This window comes from Blastomyces gilchristii, assembly GCF_000003855.2.
Source record: "Blastomyces gilchristii SLH14081 genomic scaffold supercont1.8, whole genome shotgun sequence".
NCBI lineage: Eukaryota > Fungi > Ascomycota > Eurotiomycetes > Onygenales > Ajellomycetaceae > Blastomyces > Blastomyces gilchristii.
In genome coordinates this window covers 2,216,897-2,233,716 of record NW_003101675.1, presented here as the reverse complement: position 1 = coordinate 2,233,716, position 16,820 = coordinate 2,216,897, and the positions used below count along the sequence as shown (strand labels likewise).

At 46.3% G+C, this 16,820-nt stretch overlaps 5 protein-coding genes across 6 annotated transcripts; 4 read left to right on the top strand and 1 right to left on the bottom strand.

Moving 5' to 3' along the window:
• Positions 1-693: 693 nt before the first annotated feature.
• On the top strand, positions 694-4,544 carry BDBG_05018 (beta-glucosidase A). Its single transcript, XM_002625108.2, has 6 exons — positions 694-1,325; positions 1,458-1,600; positions 1,723-1,820; positions 1,881-2,274; positions 2,324-3,983; positions 4,059-4,544. Exons 1-6 carry the CDS (start codon positions 1,266-1,268, stop codon positions 4,293-4,295), a joined length of 2,592 nt encoding a protein of 863 aa, XP_002625154.1. The 5' UTR covers positions 694-1,265; the 3' UTR covers positions 4,296-4,544.
• A 695-nt stretch (positions 4,545-5,239) lies between these two features.
• BDBG_05017 (uncharacterized protein) lies at positions 5,240-6,896 on the top strand (the record flags this gene model as incomplete). Its single annotated transcript, XM_031721946.1, has 6 exons — positions 5,240-5,253; positions 5,411-5,566; positions 5,622-5,784; positions 6,012-6,137; positions 6,219-6,643; positions 6,725-6,896. 6 exons carry the CDS (start codon positions 5,240-5,242, stop codon positions 6,894-6,896), a joined length of 1,056 nt encoding a protein of 351 aa, XP_031578470.1.
• Positions 6,897-6,919: 23 nt separating this feature from the next.
• BDBG_17113 (uncharacterized protein) lies at positions 6,920-7,321 on the top strand (the record flags this gene model as incomplete). The annotated part of the gene is made up of 1 exon (XM_031724900.1): positions 6,920-7,321. One exon carries the CDS (start codon positions 6,920-6,922, stop codon positions 7,319-7,321), a length of 402 nt encoding a protein of 133 aa, XP_031578469.1.
• A 1,974-nt stretch (positions 7,322-9,295) lies between these two features.
• BDBG_05016 lies at positions 9,296-14,444 on the top strand. 2 transcript variants are annotated; one of them, XM_002625106.2, is made up of 3 exons: positions 9,299-9,689; positions 9,764-10,034; positions 10,119-13,990. In XM_002625106.2, the coding sequence occupies exon 3, from the start codon at positions 10,361-10,363 to the stop codon at positions 13,301-13,303; it is 2,943 nt and encodes a 980-aa protein (XP_002625152.1). In that variant the 5' UTR covers positions 9,299-9,689; positions 9,764-10,034; positions 10,119-10,360; the 3' UTR covers positions 13,304-13,990. The 2 variants fall into 2 exon arrangements, with proteins under 2 accessions (XP_031578468.1, XP_002625152.1); XM_031721945.1 differs by having other exon boundaries at positions 9,296-9,689; positions 9,764-14,444.
• Positions 13,729-16,820, bottom strand: BDBG_05015 (vacuolar sorting receptor). The gene is made up of 4 exons (XM_002625105.2): positions 16,153-16,820; positions 15,602-16,057; positions 15,379-15,505; positions 13,729-14,593 (listed from the first exon to the last, which is right to left on the bottom strand). Exons 1-4 carry the CDS (start codon positions 16,521-16,523, stop codon positions 14,318-14,320), a joined length of 1,230 nt encoding a protein of 409 aa, XP_002625151.1. The 5' UTR covers positions 16,524-16,820; the 3' UTR covers positions 13,729-14,317.

Here is a 16,820-nt window from a genome sequence, read left to right as displayed (position 1 = left end):
GCTTTTCTGGATGTCGTCGACGGGCTCCAGGCGTCGCACGCTGGCTGGGGAACGCCGGACTCTTGTCTTTTTGTGGAACGGTCGTTGGAAACATGCATCAGTTTGCAAGACAACCGCGCAAGAATATTTCATGGAAGAATTGGAGCGAAGACATGGTAGTAGAGTACCTTGTCGACGGGCTTCGTTCAAAAACTCCAAGACGATCCCCACTCAGCCTACGCGTACTCCGCACTCCGTAGTATGGTATGGTATGAGGACCAATAGTTTAGCGCGTGTAATTAGAGTAATAATATATGGGGTAGATACGGGGTAGACAAACCTTATTTATTTTACATAAAATACCGCCGAGGAGCAGTTCTCGGCCTAGTCTGGTTGCTTGATATTAAATGGAAAGCACTCTCTATGTTTGTACTATCTTTACATAGTTATGTGTCTTTCTATAAAGAGGTATATGCTCTGTGCTTGCAGAGCGAGTCCAAAGAGTTACCTAAACTATAGAATCATTTAACTAATCAAGTAGTAAGTCCTGTGCTCTGCACCGAATCAACTAGTTAATATGCCCTTTGGTATGTTACGTACCACTTATTACTCTTATTACTAGTGGCCATGTAGTTAAGGTTAATATCCATCCGCAAAAGTCTTAATTCGATTAGAATTTTTTTAACGATTCGGTTAAGTTACCCCGTAAAGCTACCGGGAAACAAGTCATTCATGATGGCAAATGACGGGGGTTTTCGCCTAGAGCACTGGGATATTTAAGAGTATTATTATTCTTACCCTTGTTGTTTTCATTTGGAGCTCTGACAGCCCCTCCGCCATCATGGCTGCAGTACATATATACATACATACATACATACATAGTAGATCCAGAGCTGTAACTATGCGTGTGTGCACTTGCTCATGTAGGTTTCCCTGCTACATCTGCGTGCCAGCCTAGCATTGCTACTCCAAATGTCCAACGGTCCAAAAGGTCTCGGTCGGGCAAAGCTGCTCCCGGTGCTTGTCCACGAACTATTTGTTATTTTTGGCTGTTATTGGATTTTTTTTCGCCGTGTCGATCAGCCACCGGCAGCCTTCCAAACTGGGATGATGGCCACAACAACCTGGAAACCCGCCATATGAAGTTCTCACTTCCGCCTCCTCTTCGTTTTTTTATTATCCTCTCTTATTTCTCTCTTGCTCTCGTTCCTGTTGCTTGTGGAATGAATTGCAGTACGTGAGCTGATATATCAGTGGTACTCGTTTGTGTACTGCGTATTATCATCATGCGGGGTGGCTTGCTCCAGCTCGCCGCCGTTGCTACTACTAGCTTGGTTGTTGCGGAGGTAAGTTTTCTCTCATTCAATGGTTATCCTGTTATGAAATTATTAGAAAGGGAAAAAAAAAATAACAAGGCCAGGTGGTTTGGCGAAATACAGGGAAGATGGGGTGCTAATCAACGCGGTTGCAAAACCTAGGAACCTCTCGCGTACTCACCTCCATATTACCCATCTCCATGGGCATCTGGAGAAGGAGGCTGGGAAGATGCCGTCCAAAGAGCAAGGGCTTTCGTCTCTCAACTAACCCTACCCGAGAAGGTTAATTTAACAACGGGTGTTGGGTATGTCCTCTGGTTCCATAACATTTACATTTGCATTTGATGTGCGAGCGGCAAATGGTGGATGTTAGGGATATAATATACATGTCATTGTGAAGTCCGCTGGTGCTAATTCGGGGTATTAGATGGATGCAGGAAGACTGTGTAGGTCAGGTCGGGTCAATTCCTCGCATGGGCTTGCATTCCCTCTGCTTGCAAGATGGCCCACTTGGAATTCGATTTGGTGAGCATTCATATATGATGCCAGATCTCATCCACACTTATATCCTCTAACAATTACCAGCCGATTACGTTTCTGCGTTCCCCGCCGGTGTTAACGTCGGTGCCACATTCAGTAAAGAGCTTGCCTATATTCGCGGGAGAGTAATGGGCGAGGAGCACCGAAATAAAGGTGTCGACATTGTATTGGGCCCTGCAATTGGGCCATTGGGAAGATCGCCAGATGGAGGACGGAACTGGGAAGGTTTCGGCCCGGATCCCGTTAATTCAGGGATTCTTGTTGCGCAAACTATCCAGGGAATTCAAAGCGCGGGCGTCGTTGCTTGTGCCAAACATTTTATAGGCAACGAACAGGAACGGTTTCGCCAGGGTCCTGAGGCTCAGGGGTACGGTTTCAATATCTCGGAGAGTTCAAGTTCAAATATTGATGATGTAACAATGCATGAACTCTATCTCTGGTGAGATTCGCATCTGTCCATATTATATACTCTAGCTTACCTGTCTTAGGCCATTTGCGGATGCAGTTCGAGCAGGAGTTGGCTCCGTTATGTGTTCCTATACTCAAATCAATAACAGCTACGGCTGTGGCAACAGTTATACGCAGAACAAGCTTCTCAAGGCTGAACTTGGATTCCAGGGGTTTATTATGAGCGACTGGCAGGCCCAGCACAGTGGCGTTGGTTCTGCTCTGGCTGGCCTGGATATGTCAATGCCTGGCGATACCGTCTTCGGAACAGGCCTTTCCTACTGGGGAACGAACTTGACTATCGCAGTTGCTAATGGAACAATTCCAGAATGGCGAGTTGATGATATGGCGGTTCGAATTATGGCCGCGTATTACAAAGTCGGTCGGGACACGGCTAAAGTGCCTACCAACTTCAATTCCTGGACTCGGGATGAATACGGCTATCAACATGCTCTCGTTCGAGAAGGATATGGAAAAGTCAATGAGAGGGTCAATGTTCGAGCCCGACATGCCAATATCATCAGACAAGTCGGAGCAGCTAGCGTTGTGCTTCTTAAAAACACAGGGAGTCTCCCTCTGACTGGGTTGGAAAAGACTACTGCGGTCATTGGAGAAGATGCTGGGCCTAATCTTTTGGGACCCAATGGTTGTCCTGATCGAGGTTGTGATAAAGGCACATTGGCAATGGGATGGGGTAGCGGGACGGCTGATTTCCCATATCTGGTAACTCCCGCGGAAGCCATTCAGAACGAGATCCTATATAAAGGAGAGGGAGTCGTTCTCTCGATTTTTGATAACTGGGCATCGAGTCAGATCAAATCACTTGCGTCTCAAGCTACGGTATCACTGGTTTTTGTTAATGCTGATTCTGGAGAAGGATACATCTCTGTTGATGGGAATGAAGGAGACCGTAAGAATCTGACCCTTTGGAACGGAGGTGATGAATTGATCGACACAGTGGCATCCAATTGCAACAATACTGTTGTTGTGATACATAGTACCGGCCCCGTCTTAGTGGGCGACTGGAATGAACACCCCAATATTACAGCACTTTTGTGGGCTGGTTTACCTGGTCAAGAAAGCGGTAACTCGATTGCGGATGTTCTTTATGGAAGAGTCAACCCAGGTGCCAAGACCCCCTTCACATGGGGTAAAACAGCAGAGGACTATGGCGCGTCCATTTTAAAGCACCCCAATGCAGGGAACGGCGCACCCCAGGTCGATTTTACCGAAGGGATTTTTATCGACTATCGAGCATTTGACAAAGCGAACATAGACCCCATCTATGAGTTCGGTTTCGGGCTAAGCTACACATCATTTTCATACTCTGGCTTGGCCGTTGAAGTCGTAAAATGTAGACCCTACATCCCCACTGAGGGAAAAACGGAATCAGCTCCCAGTTTTGGTGAATCCCATGGCAACCTGAGTTCATATCTCTTCCCTGAAGGCATAGACCGTGTTACGCGTTATATATATCCCTGGCTGAACACCACTGATCCCGCGAAAGCATCCATGGACCCCGATTACGGGCAACCCACAGAAGACTACGTCCCGCCTGGAGCAACCGATGGCTCACCACAAGAACTCCTCCCTGCTGGCGGTGGCCCCGGCGGAAACCCTGGTCTTTACGATGTATTGTACGAAGTAACGGCGACCATTACCAACACCGGCACTATTCTCGGAGATGAAGTCCCACAATTGGTAAGAAATTACATTCAAATCAAAACGCCCTCATTTTGTTTATCAAAATACCTAACACCAATATGAATTATCTAGTACGTATCCCTAGGCGGCCCCAACGACGCCAAAGTTGTTCTCCGAACTTTTGACCGCTTCACTTTTGCACCCGGCGAAGCCAAAGTCTGGAAGACCGCGTTGACCCGACGGGACTTGTCCAACTGGGACCCTGTCTCACAGAACTGGGTGATTACCAAACATCCGAAGACCGTATACGTGGGCAGCTCATCCCGAAATCTACCACTATCCGCCCCTCTGTCGTCCAATGACTGTTGAATACCGTGTTTTTCTTCTCTTTCCCTTTGTGGGAGTGTGGCGGCCATATGAGGGCGCCCAACTAGGGTTAGGTTCAATTGTCTGATTCCTCTTGATTTTACATACGGCACCTTTCTTTGTGGAAAACTCTATAGTTCGCGATTGCTCGCGCCTAGCATTTTTTAATGTTTTATTATTAATGGACTCGTATAATGCCAAATCCTATTAATTACTGCATTTTCTACCGGACAGTATAATTTTCTGTGCCCAATGAATATCGAGTAAAGTAACTTACTCAATTGGGATATTTGCTCATGCGTAACTAATCCAACAATGTGTGTATGTACTGTACACATACCTGAAGCGGACACAGGGTCCTAAATTCTGAGTTTGAAAAATATGAATCTTTTTCATTCAGAGTAAAAAAATCTCTTTATTTGCATCAGCTCTGCGACGGCTAGGACCTTGTGGATGAACGAGCATAGATTGGGAGCGCGGCGCGCGAGAGATAGAAAAATTCTTTATTTTTTTTTATTTTTTTTTATTTATTTATTTATTTTTTTTTTTTTTTAGATACTGCTTTTAGTAGATTATATCGGCTATCGGCACTAGGGAAACAAGGACATGCATGGATGTCCATGTATAGTTACTATGCCCGTTCCATGAGTTTTCCGCGATTGCGCGGAATTAATGAATGCGGGGGCATGCTTGCGGGATACGATATGCCAACTTGCATGTATGTACGGAGTACTATTTGTTGTAGTGGCATGCTTGTGTGAGGCATATGAGACAATTTACAGTAATGCATGGTTAATGACGGGTGCTAAACTAGATAGAGTTCGTGGGTTTTGGAAAGGCAATCTTCGGTGATCTATCGAACCTATGAGGAGAGCCGAACTTGTCCCCGAGAAAATCTGATGGCTTTCTGCGGCGTATAGGTATCGATGCAGATCTGTTATCGACACATGTGGAGGGAACAGTATATCTGGTTTACGCATTTCTATATGTTCTCATTTTCACTGTAATCCGGATATTTCGCGGCCAGGTATTTGACAATTGGCGAGCAACCTCCCTCTTTGGGAAGTCACACACCTAAAATTTAAGCTTGTTTAAACAATGGCTTCTAACTAAATTAGCTCTAGCGGGGCTGCAACGAACCTAACCAACCCAAACAAACATCAAGAATGTCACCGCGCACCATTGCAAAAACAAAAGCTACTTGTCACACTTGTTCAGGCACGACGTCTGCTCTCCATGTTGGTCAACCTCGCGGAGGTTGATGATCAAAACTGGTCACACACCATTCAAAACTTATCAGTACGCAACAGTCTACTATCTACATTCCAGGGTCTTCTGGAGCAGGTGGCCAGGAAGCTGCGCCAGGCTACCTTCAGTTCCAACCTTGCAATTGTCCTTGATTGACTCCGATGGCCAGACTGGCCTTCAAGAATTGATTGCTTCACTTGAACAGCTGAATTCACATTTCCTTCTGGCTATTGCAAACTACCATGTACGGTTTTCCATGTCAATTCAATACGAGATTGTCAAGATGCATAACCAAGTGATTGGAACTACTATTGACATTCGGAGATGAGCAATGGTCTCTCTTTCCAGAGAACAAGAGCTTATCATGAACTCTTTAGTTTTGAGAGGCCTGTGCGGTGAGTTGGATGGAGACTAATGTAGGAGATGAAGGCCAGTACTGAGTAGTGTTTTTTACAACATGATATTTTCAAGCAACAGCGCAAGGCAAGTCCTACACCAGGCATCCCATTGCTCACAGGAGTTCTGGAGTTAGGCAAATCAACAATATGCCAGATCGCTCGATTCTTTCTCAAAGCTTGGCATCAGGTGGAAATCGATGTCTGTGTCTCCTTTTTCCCTTTAGTTTCTTGAAAAAGAGCGAATGTAAGCGAGTCAGTTGTGCTGTCAAACTTTGTGCAGCAGATAGTGTTGGAGCGCCCATATCTCATTGAGCACATTTCCGCTCTGGGAGTTACAGACAGCCCTCTATCCTTGGATGAGAGCACTCATTTGATCTGTCGAGCGCGTCGTGACCTCAAACGGTTCTACCTTATACTGGATGGACCAGATGAATGTGAAGAGACGAGTGTAGCTGTGATCAAGAAACTACTTGCAATTGAGCCACCTCTGACAATCCTTGTTTCAAGCCGGCCAATAGCGACCGTCTTGGCTACTCTAAAGGACTGTGCCACTGTCTGCATGCCGCAACCAAGGTCGTTTAATGACTTCCTTGCCTATGCGACGATAATGCTCAACGAATATCCTGTCATTGCAGAGCATCTCGATCATAATTCTGAAAACATTGCCAATGCGGCCAAACGTATTGTGGAACTGAGTCATGGGCTGTTCGTGCTTTCTAAAGTATCCTCTAATACTATCATCAATATTCCCTGGTCTCCATGCGAGCACTACTGAATATTCTGAAGGCTAATTCTTTATCGTTACATGTTTATAGAGGACCAGATAGAATTCCTAGCCCAAGCAGAGACCAGACCCATGTTTGGACGCTTTCTGTACAAAGATTTGTTGACCATCTTTGAAACGTATGCGTTGGTGCTTGAAACGTCGTTAATCAGCAAGCGGAACTTGCAGCATTAGGCAAGAAGACGTTGAAAATAATAATGGAGGCTGCATGTCCGGTGAGCATAAGCCAGTTAGTGAGTGCGTTGGCACCGGAATTGGCTGGTGTAGCATCCATGCGGTATCTTAACAGGGACCTTACAGAAGAAGAGATAGTTGAAGCATGTCAGTCAAGTTGCAAAAACTTGGTTGTCTTCGTTGGTGAGCCTGACACAGCTGAGGCACAATTACGGCCTGTCCATTTCAACGTTCAGGAATTTTTCGAGATGAATGGACTTCCTGAATGGTGTGGTTGTTTAGCAGACCTGCTGCCTTTCTCGCTGCTAGTACATGTACATACATATGTAATGTACATTGCACTGGCCGTCCGAAATATAGTTATCAGCTACAGCAGTTTAAGTGTTACTATAGTTGTTAGGATACAGGATCTGGTTGTCCAATAGAATCTAGGGCTTAGGGCTAGGGTTGCGGAAAGAGCGCGCGGACTATATATAGAGTCATCTTTCCCTGGACCCCCTTTCTCTCACCACTGTAGTATTTCATTGAAATAGTATGTGTGCCTACAAATACATATGTCATTAGCAGGCTTGTGGATTGAATTTCCAATTGGGTTGCCAAACATGTTTTGTTCCAGAGTTCAATGTTGTCAAGCAAACCCTGCCAGCCTGTGTAACCAAACCGGGAAGCTGCAATCGCATCCAGCCTACTAGGCAGTTCGGGGCCATGCAGCCGGCCACCTGGGCATACATACATGGATGTACTGTAGATGTACGCTGATAATCGACTTTGCAATCTCCAGAAGCATGAATAATGTTGAGTCTATGAGATTGGAATGCTTGTGCATGTTGCGCGTCTTGACAGAGAAAAGGAGGGCTTATGGGGAATGGGAGTGGGAGGAAACAATGAGTGGATGAATGGTGCATTCAAACTGGACTGTCAATCCCAATAATTTTTTTTTTTCCTTTCCAGCCAGTGTACCAGGAGAGCATGGAGAAGAAGCAGCGCAGGTAGAGAGGTATTGTCAGAACTGTCTGGGTACAAAGTTTTGTGCTGGAATGACTGACCCGACAACAGTGTGGACACTGCTAATGTGCCGCTCCAAGTCGTGGCCTTTAGGCCCGTTCCTGAATGTCCCTCCAATGCTTGACTTCGTCCCTGAGTTTGCCTGAGACATAATCTTCCTTACCTTGCTATATTCTTGGCATTGTCTTTGTTTTGATCTAAATTGTGAGGTCTTGCACGAGTTGCGCTTTTATGAGTTCCCTCCATGGCCATCTTTGCATGTGCGTCAAAAGATGCGACTCCCACAGCTTGTCCACGCAATAGGAAGAAGACGGAATGTAGATAAGCCAATAGAGAGGGTATTGATGATTTGCTTCTGTGCTGGACGATTTTCTTCATGAAGAGAATTCCCTGTTCCTAGGCTAATTATTGAGATTAGGCATATTTTATAGAAAAGATGAGTGGTATATAGATACAGGCATAGCACAGTTCTCATTGATTTTCAATTTTAGTAAAGGAAAGAGATATTGTCAACTCTACAAGAGCAAAAGAGAGGCAAGACTCCAGCATTGACGTGCACATGGATTTATGTATCCTCTGCATTCATGTCATCTCCGGCATGAGGGCCTCAAAAATAACCATATATAAGTATTAATAATTCCCCTCTCACCCCTAGATCTGCTGTTTTGTGCAGGAAGCAGAAAACTTGACCTCGCTAAGTGCGCCACTTGACCTCGTTATGTAAGCTGACCTCGCAAATGTGGCCCGTGCCACTACCTGACCTCGCTCAATACATCTTTTCTTGTAATTTGAAACCACTCTTTCTTTCTTAATTATTTACCATCAATTCTACAATCAATTCAAAATCAATTCAAAATCAATTCAAAATCAATTTAATACTGAAATTATTCTTGAATTTAATAATAATACTGAATTGATTATCAACTGATTTTCAATCAATTATTAATTACTTAAATATATAGATTAAATCTATTTTTATTACTATAATTAATTCAGAATCAATTCAGAATCAATTTAAAATCAATTTAAAATTAATTATTAAATATTTTTATCTTGATATATTTTAAAATTCTGTAAAATATCTCTTTATATTCTATATGAATTTATCTGTTTATTTAATTGATTATGAATCAGCTATACATGCTTTGATTGATTGATGAGCTGAATGAATGAGTGGATTGAAAGGTTGAAAGTCAATTACCAACTGATTATTACTGTATTATGCGAGGTCGGGGTCATGATTATGTAATGAGGTCAAGTGGCGCACTTAGCGAGGTCAAGTTTTCTGTATACACTGTTTTGTGGTTGAAATATAAATTCTAGCACAGACGGCCCAAATTTTTGTAGAGCTAGTTTAGTAGTAGTATCATAGATATATCCATAGAACATTCAATTATCCCTGCATGGTTTCGAATGCGCTCCCAGCACGCTTCATATCCTGGTCGACGCAGATCCTCTAACGGTAGTTCAACCTCCAAGGAACCCTTGTTTGGCGGATAGTCCGTCCCGTGTCAGGGCCGGGGTGTGAGGGGAGCAAAAAATCGTGGGTGGGTTCCAGATCCAGAACATTCAGCCCCATGCACACGACGCCTCATTTCATAATCTCAACCCTCCAAGCTTCCTTCGGAATCCCACGCAGGGAAAGGAAAAAAGGAGCATACCAATACAATACCTCAGAAAGGAGACGACCAGTGAACTACCTAGTGCTTAGCTAAAACCCAGTCGAAAACTGCCGGCTAAACACAAGTGGTGACCAGTGACTAGAGCGAGCTGCAACGCTTAACGCAGGTTAGCCCCATTTCAGCTCAGTAAACTTCACCTATTCGCTTGCGAAGGCAGAAAATAATAAAAGCAAAAATCAGACTCAGCATTCCCGCAGCAGATAGCAAGCTATTATTATCCATTTTGCTGGCCCTCTCAGCCCGAGCTCTTCTGGGTCGTTGCGGTGTTGTGACGGTGTTGAGACAGGGCTGATCATGCCAAGCCGCCAACTGCCCCCAGAAACCAAGCAAACCAAGCAAACCAAGCAATCCCTAGTTTGTCACCGCTAACTAACTAACAGAATACGGGCTTTCCTCCCCGGGGCTGGCCGAACCCGCGATCTTGATGATTCCACTCCCGCCATACTACTCCGTATACTCTCCTCGTCCTCCGCCTTCCTCTGCCGCTTCTTCTTCCATTCACCCCCTGTCTAATCTTTCTCTCTCGCCGCTTTAGAACCGGCTTCTCACCTTCCCTCTGCCTACGATCTTCCCTACTCGAACGACTCGGGCTGGCACCTGTGCCCGTCCTCCCACCTCAACGGGATCGGCCCCGAGTCTCACTCCGGTCTGAGCAACACGGCACCCTTCGAGTCCCTAGACGAACATATACTGGCCGATGCTTTTGATCCTGCTGGCAAAACCTTGACCCTGTCTATATCCGCAAACCAACATTATACGCATGACCGTGGTTCCGGAATGGAGGACGAACGGGGCTCCACGAGCCCCAGAAGCTCTAGAGCCCAGGTGGTCCAGTTGCAAGAAGATGCGACTGGACAGAAACAGAACCTCAACCAAGCTCCCATGAATACCAACGATCTGAATGCCAAACGTGAAGGCTCTGTATCGGCCCGGGAACATGGAGACACAGAGAACCCTCGGCCATGGAGCGAACTAAAAACCAAGGCAGGGAAGGAGCGTAAGAGACTCCCACTTGCCTGCATCGCCTGTCGAAGGAAGAAAATTCGCTGTTCGGGAGAGAAACCTGCCTGCAAACACTGTTTCCGTTCTAGAATCCCTTGTGTATACAAAGTCACGACGCGTAAAGCCGCCCCTCGCACGGATTACATGGCCATGTTGGATAAACGGTTGAAGAGAATGGAAGAAAGAGTTATCAAAATCATACCCAAGGATGAGCCCCGAGATATGGCCGCGATTGGGCGATCGGTCGTCAAGCCCCCTACTTCGGGTCAAATTCCTCGTGGATATAGACTAGTTCACAAGAAGAGATCTGCTGATGAGGCTTTCCGCGCTGAGCTTAATGAATGGACGCAACCAAACAAAGGCACCGGTCCCGATGGCTTTCCGATTTGCTGGCAGTCACAAATTATGGATGAGAATAAGCTTTTCAACGAAGGCGCGGAGTTTCTTCCCTCAATCGAGCTCCAGGAGCATCTTGCGGAAGTCTTCTTCGACTGTGTGTATGGGCAGTCTTATCTATTGCTACATAAACCGAGCTTTATGCGCAAGTTTAAAACAGGAACTGTTCCGCCTGTTCTGATGCTGGCCATCTGCGCTGTCTCTGCTCGCTTCTCAACACATCCACTTGTCTGTACGGAGCCGGCTTTTTTGCGCGGAGAGAACTGGGCAAACCCCGCCGCAGCGATTGCGCTCAGCAGACATGATGAACCAAACATTACTATACTCACCGTTTTTCTCATCTTGGGGCTCCATGAATTTGGCACCTGCCATGGTGGGCGGAGTTGGTCGTTCGGAGGTCAAGCGTTGAGAATGGCTTATGCTCTTCAGCTTCATCGCGAACTCGATCATGATCCTCAGCGCAGCAGCAAAGCGTCCGAACTTAGTTTTACCGATCGCGAAATCCGACGACGAACGATGTGGGCGTGTATATTGATGGATCGGTATAATTCTTCTGGCAGCCAGAGGCCACCTATTGGTAACGAGAAGTACTTACAAATTCAACTCCCTATCAAGGAGTCCCATTTCCAAATGGAGATTCCTGGACCCACGGAGGATCTGGAAGGAAGGGTTCTTAACCCGGTCCCCGAAGGTGTGGGCCAGCTGTCTAATCCCAAAGACAATATGGGTGTATCTGCATATACAATTCGAGCCTTGATGCTTTGGGGACGGGCGGTGGATTACTTTAACCTTGGGGGTAGAAACAAGGATCCTCACCCGCTCTGGTCACCAAAATCAGGCTATGCACAATTGAAGAAACAACTAGATGACTTCTCAGCTTCGCTTCCTAATTGTTTAGCATTCAATCTCGAAAACCTGCGCAACCATGGGGCAGGGAAAATCGCAAACCAACTCCTCTTCCTACACATAGTTATTCACCAAAATATTCTCTTCTTAAATCGGTTTGCCATTCCCCTTTCTCCTGGAGGGAAACCCCCGAAAGATATACCTCGAGAATTTCTTAGTGATGCTGGCCGTGCCGCTGTCGAAGCCGCAAGCCACATTTCTATGTTAATAAATCAGGCACCGGGATATAATCTGACTGTTCCTTTCGCTGGCTACTCTGCATATGCAGCCAGCTCAGTGCACATCTGGGGGATATTTTCGAAGAACGCGAGACTTGAAGCAACGTCGAAAGAAAACCTTCGTCATACTTACAGATACCTAAACAAGATGAAGCGGTATTGGGGTATGTTCCATTATATGGTTGAGAGCACCAAGGATCGATACCGCCAGTTTGCGGATGCTGCAATCAAAGGAGTGCAGTTCAGCTCGTCGGAAGAAGATGCTCCACTATTCCAGTACGGCGACTGGTTCGACAAGTATCCCCATGGCGTCTCGCGACTGCATTATGAGGACCCGCCTTCTCGTCCCCAGCAGGAGCCTGGAGGAGATGCTGTGATGGCACAGCAATCTGACCTTCAAAGCGTGGAAGAGTTCTTTGCAAGCCTTTCGCCGCCGTCACATTCAGATAACCCGCGCAAGGAACCAAAGCGACGAGCAGGCTCAATCACGGAGCCACGACAACCACTTTTGAACTCCCTAAATCCTAATAATCGATACATGTCACCTCAACAACAGCCACACCCGTCATCACAACCGCCATCACAACCGCCATCGGAACCGCCACCACAACCTCCAGCTCAGCCTCAACCCCAGTCCCAACAGGTGCTTCAACATCCCATAATGGATGTACCCATAAACCCCACGCGCCCCCCAGACTTCCACCTTAATAGCCAAGCCATGTTTCCACAAGCCCAAACGCCCAATTTCTCCCCGTCAACCCACCTCTCCATCAACCCGGACCAACTACCACTGCTCGATCGCCAGCTCGTTTACAGCGCATATACCGGTCATGATCCGACTGTAGTCCCATCAACATCCACATCGACATCCAATCCATTAGCCGTAAACCATCCAGTAAGAATGAACCCAGCCCCAGGAGTGTCCATGCAACAAGGACTCAATGCGCCCTCCACCGCGACATGGAACTCTCAATTTGACGTCTCAGGCAACCCTGCAGCCTGGTTAAGCGAATTCGTACATCCAGGCGCTTGGTTTTTGCCCTTCAACCTGAACCCCATCGGCCAAGGCCTAGCAGACATGAATGCTGCGCCAGCTACAAGTGGGGCACCAGGCCTTGGAACACCGCCCTTGGTGAATACTCTGGGTACATACTCAGCGCCCAATGCAATGATGGGTGCATACGATCTTGGCCTCTGAAACTGCGGATAAAAGAAATCAGGAACACGGAAAATGTAACAGCGCAATTTCCGTGTACTGCTTTCCTTTTTTCTTCCTTTTTACTCTTTCTCCACTGAACTAGGTTTGAAGCGTGTCAAGAGTTTCGCTGCGGGAGAAAAATAAAATGTACAGCTCCCATTTCGCCCCACATTATTACATTTTTGAATATTGTTCAAAATTCTTCTACATTCGTTCTTCTCTCTGTACAAACCCATTCATCTCTGACAAATTTCCCCAAATTTTTGGTACATATACATACATTTATCACGACCTCAGCGCCCTTAGCTGCGTGCTGTCTGTCCCGCAACGGACACAAATTCTGTCATATAAAGCTAACATATTTTATCGATTTCGAATCGTATATATATCAGTTGGGCACATATTGTACTGTACGCCTGTCCCTTAGCGTCTGCGCCTATGTATAGTATCACGCTATGATTAGTATCTTTTTTTTCTAATTGAATGCGCTGGATGCACCATTGGCTTGCTTATGTAGATGCCAGATTTCTGGCTAGGATTTTCATTGGCGGATTGACTGGAAATACCCCATGATCTTGCCATAGATGCAAATGGAGAAGATGTGAAAAACCGTCTAATTCCGAGTCTGTCTTTCATGCTCTCTATACAAAACGTAGCTTACAATTTTATATTCAAATATGTACTCCACCATGCCTGTCTTGGATTTGTCATTCCCCGCAGGAACAAAGTAGCACACCCGCCCGCCAGCATAGCGAAGCAAAGCAGGGCAAAGCAAGGAAAGGATCGCCCGATCTAGGAGGGAAAATAAACCACAGCATCAAAAAAGATAAAAGAAAAACCTAAAATCAAAAGTAGCCCATGCGGAATCAAACCAAGCAAGATATGAAAGCCCATCATAAACACATGCCAACATAAAAAATAAAAATAAAACGAAAAATAAAAAGATAGGGTAGGATGCATAGATACAACGTAAAAGAAAAAATCAACAAATCAAACGCCATGAGATTCTAAGAATTAATCATCCCACTCTTCATCCAGCTGATCAATCAACCTATTTTCCTCCTCCACATCTGCCCTCCTGCCCCTCCCACCGCCATTAGTACCACCACCACCACGACCACCACTACCATCACGCCAGCCCCCGATGGCACCAACAAGCCCGCCGCCGCGTCTGTCGTTGTTGTTGACGCTGTGGTTGCCGTTGGAGAAACGCGAGTAGCCCGTTGGGGATTTGAAATTGCTGGAGCGGAAGCAGCGGGAGAGAGAGGTGAAGAGGATTATGAAGAGGTCCTTTTTTCGAGTTGTATGTCGTCGTGTTAGTAAAACTATTTAATTTATTTGTGTTTCGAGATGGGTTTGTATGGGGGTTTAGGAACGGCGGTGGCAGGATGGGGAAGTATATGTGGGGAAGGGGCCTAGGGCGATGGAGAAATAGAAAGGGGGCTGGGGGCTTTAGGGTTAGGTGGGAATAGGAATAGGAACAGGCACCAAAAGGAGCCGGGGAGGGATGGCGAGAACATTGCAAAGTGAGAAACCGGGAGATCCGAGATCATAACTATACAAAAAACTCGAAACAGTGAGAAAAAGGAGTCCCGTAAGGGGTAATTTTAAAAGTTCAAAAGGAGACAGTTGGCTAGTAAAGACGATGGGGACAGCGGAGATCATCCAGTACGGTCCTTACTGCCCTTTAATCGTAGGCTGAGTTAAAAGTAGTGCTGATCGATAAAACGATGTCACAGGAAAATAGATACAATAATAGGAATTCCAGTGTGAAGCGAATTGTTATCCAAGAAAAATGAAACAGAACGGGGGAAACAAGCCGAGAAGAGAACGAAAATTAACCTATTTGAGTCTGGTGGTATGTGGATAATCCATTTCTCACACGCCATGATCGATCCGGGAGGGCATAGGGGAGGAATGAAGAGCGCAAGAAACAAAAATCAATCAAGACGTGATGAAACAAGCAAAGAAACATTTCCCCGTTTGCCGAGTGGTGAATATGCTGTTGCCATGCCACTGCGTGTGTGGGTTCCGGAGAATGATAGCTTCGACGGTATTATAGATAACAAACTTACCCGTACGAATGAACCGGCACCGGCCCACATGCTATAGTTCGGGCACTGTCTCCACCCACGCTGGTGCATGACTGTTCGCTGATACGCGCATCCACCAAGTATATACACAGCTATGGCTATCAGTGCACTGGATAACAGAAGCAAGAAAGCGTTAGTATTGATTTTTTTTCTACCACTCCCACATAGCTTTCGTTTCGGTTCAAGGGGCTATATGTAGACATACATCACGCCAAAGACACCGGCCGGGCCCAGTCCACCTTCGGTGCGCGCAACGCCGCCGCATGCAGCAGCGCTCCGCACCTCAAAGAAATAGGTGCAGGAATCGAGAGTTCCTACAAACGTCACGCTTGCCGCTGGGGATACCAGATCCCGATCGCATAGGAAGGACATGAGAGTAGATTTCCGACGGGATGAATGGACAGGCTCATGGCCGGAATTTCCGTCCTTCTTCCCGTCATCTTTGTCCCTATCACCCGTCTCCCTATCCCCGCCCTTATCCTTTTCCTTATCATCTTTTTCCTTGTCATCTTGGCCATGTTCCTTATCCTTCTTGGGAGTGCCATCGTCTATGATCTCGAATCTGCTAACATTCGATGATGTCGGTCCAGGACAAGGGGAGCCGTCGGTATAGTTGAGGACCAGCCTCCGTCCGCGGAAAACGAGTTCAGATGCTTGATGCCTACAGAATGAATATATATATCCTTTAGTATGTCATGTTTGGCATTCGTTTCCCGTTCGTCCCGAATCCCCAGTTTGCCACCAATGCCCACGTACCCAATGGAATATGTCTTCCCATCTAATGTATAGAACGCGCTGACATTCGCCCATTTCGAATCCTCGACTCCCACCACATCACTCAAATTTTCGATAACAGGAGCGCAGATGTTCAATGAGAAGTTTGCAGGGTAATCGTATCCTCTAGCATGCCAACTCTCTTCCCTGTCTTTATGGCGAACCTTCTTTCCATCTTTAATTTCTGGCGGCGACAGTGCTATAGTATTAAGATCAAAATAGGCTCCCGTAGTTGGCGAGGAGATTGTACATGGTTTGGGTCCATTGTGTACGTGTTCGGCTCCGGATGTCGAGGAGCATAGGAAGAGTAACTGGACGGCAGCGGTTAGGAAAAAGGATCTAACGGGACGCATAGCGGCGGTGCTTTAATACGGTTTTGTATAGAGATGCACTAAAGAGGGCGCGGGGAGATTCAACACCGCAGAGAGAAGTAGAGAGCCGCTATGGGCTTCCACTGAAAAGAGCGAACACCAGTTGTTGTACAAAATATTAAGGAAATAGCTGAGTAGTAAATAACTAATAGGACGCAGAAGTGATGGCGGAATGCAGATGGTTGAAGTTGCAGTTCGTTCCATCGAAGTTGGCACTGTAACTAAGTATAGTTAGTTAACTTTAGTCCAAGGAGGTTTGTTTCCGCAACCAAGATCCCG

Bases quoted from the DNA above. Each gene is read 5' to 3' on its own strand.
- BDBG_05018 (XM_002625108.2), top strand. From the start codon at position 1,266: ATGCGGGGTGGCTTGCTCCAGCTCGCCGCCGTTGCTACTACTAGCTTG. The intron at 1,601-1,722 runs GTATGTCCTCTG...TCGGGGTATTAG, and splicing joins AATTTAACAACGGGTGTTGG to ATGGATGCAGGAAGACTGTG. The intron at 2,275-2,323 runs GTGAGATTCGCA...TACCTGTCTTAG, and splicing joins ATGCATGAACTCTATCTCTG to GCCATTTGCGGATGCAGTTC.
- BDBG_05016 (XM_031721945.1), top strand. From the start codon at position 10,361: ATGGAGGACGAACGGGGCTCCACGAGCCCCAGAAGCTCTAGAGCCCAG.
- BDBG_05015 (XM_002625105.2), bottom strand. From the start codon at position 16,523: ATGCGTCCCGTTAGATCCTTTTTCCTAACCGCTGCCGTCCAGTTACTC. The intron at 15,506-15,601 runs GTATGTCTACAT...TCTGTTATCCAG, and splicing joins GCCGGTGTCTTTGGCGTGAT to TGCACTGATAGCCATAGCTG. The intron at 14,594-15,378 runs GTAAGTTTGTTA...ACTCGAAAAAAG, and splicing joins GTGCCGGTTCATTCGTACGG to GACCTCTTCATAATCCTCTT.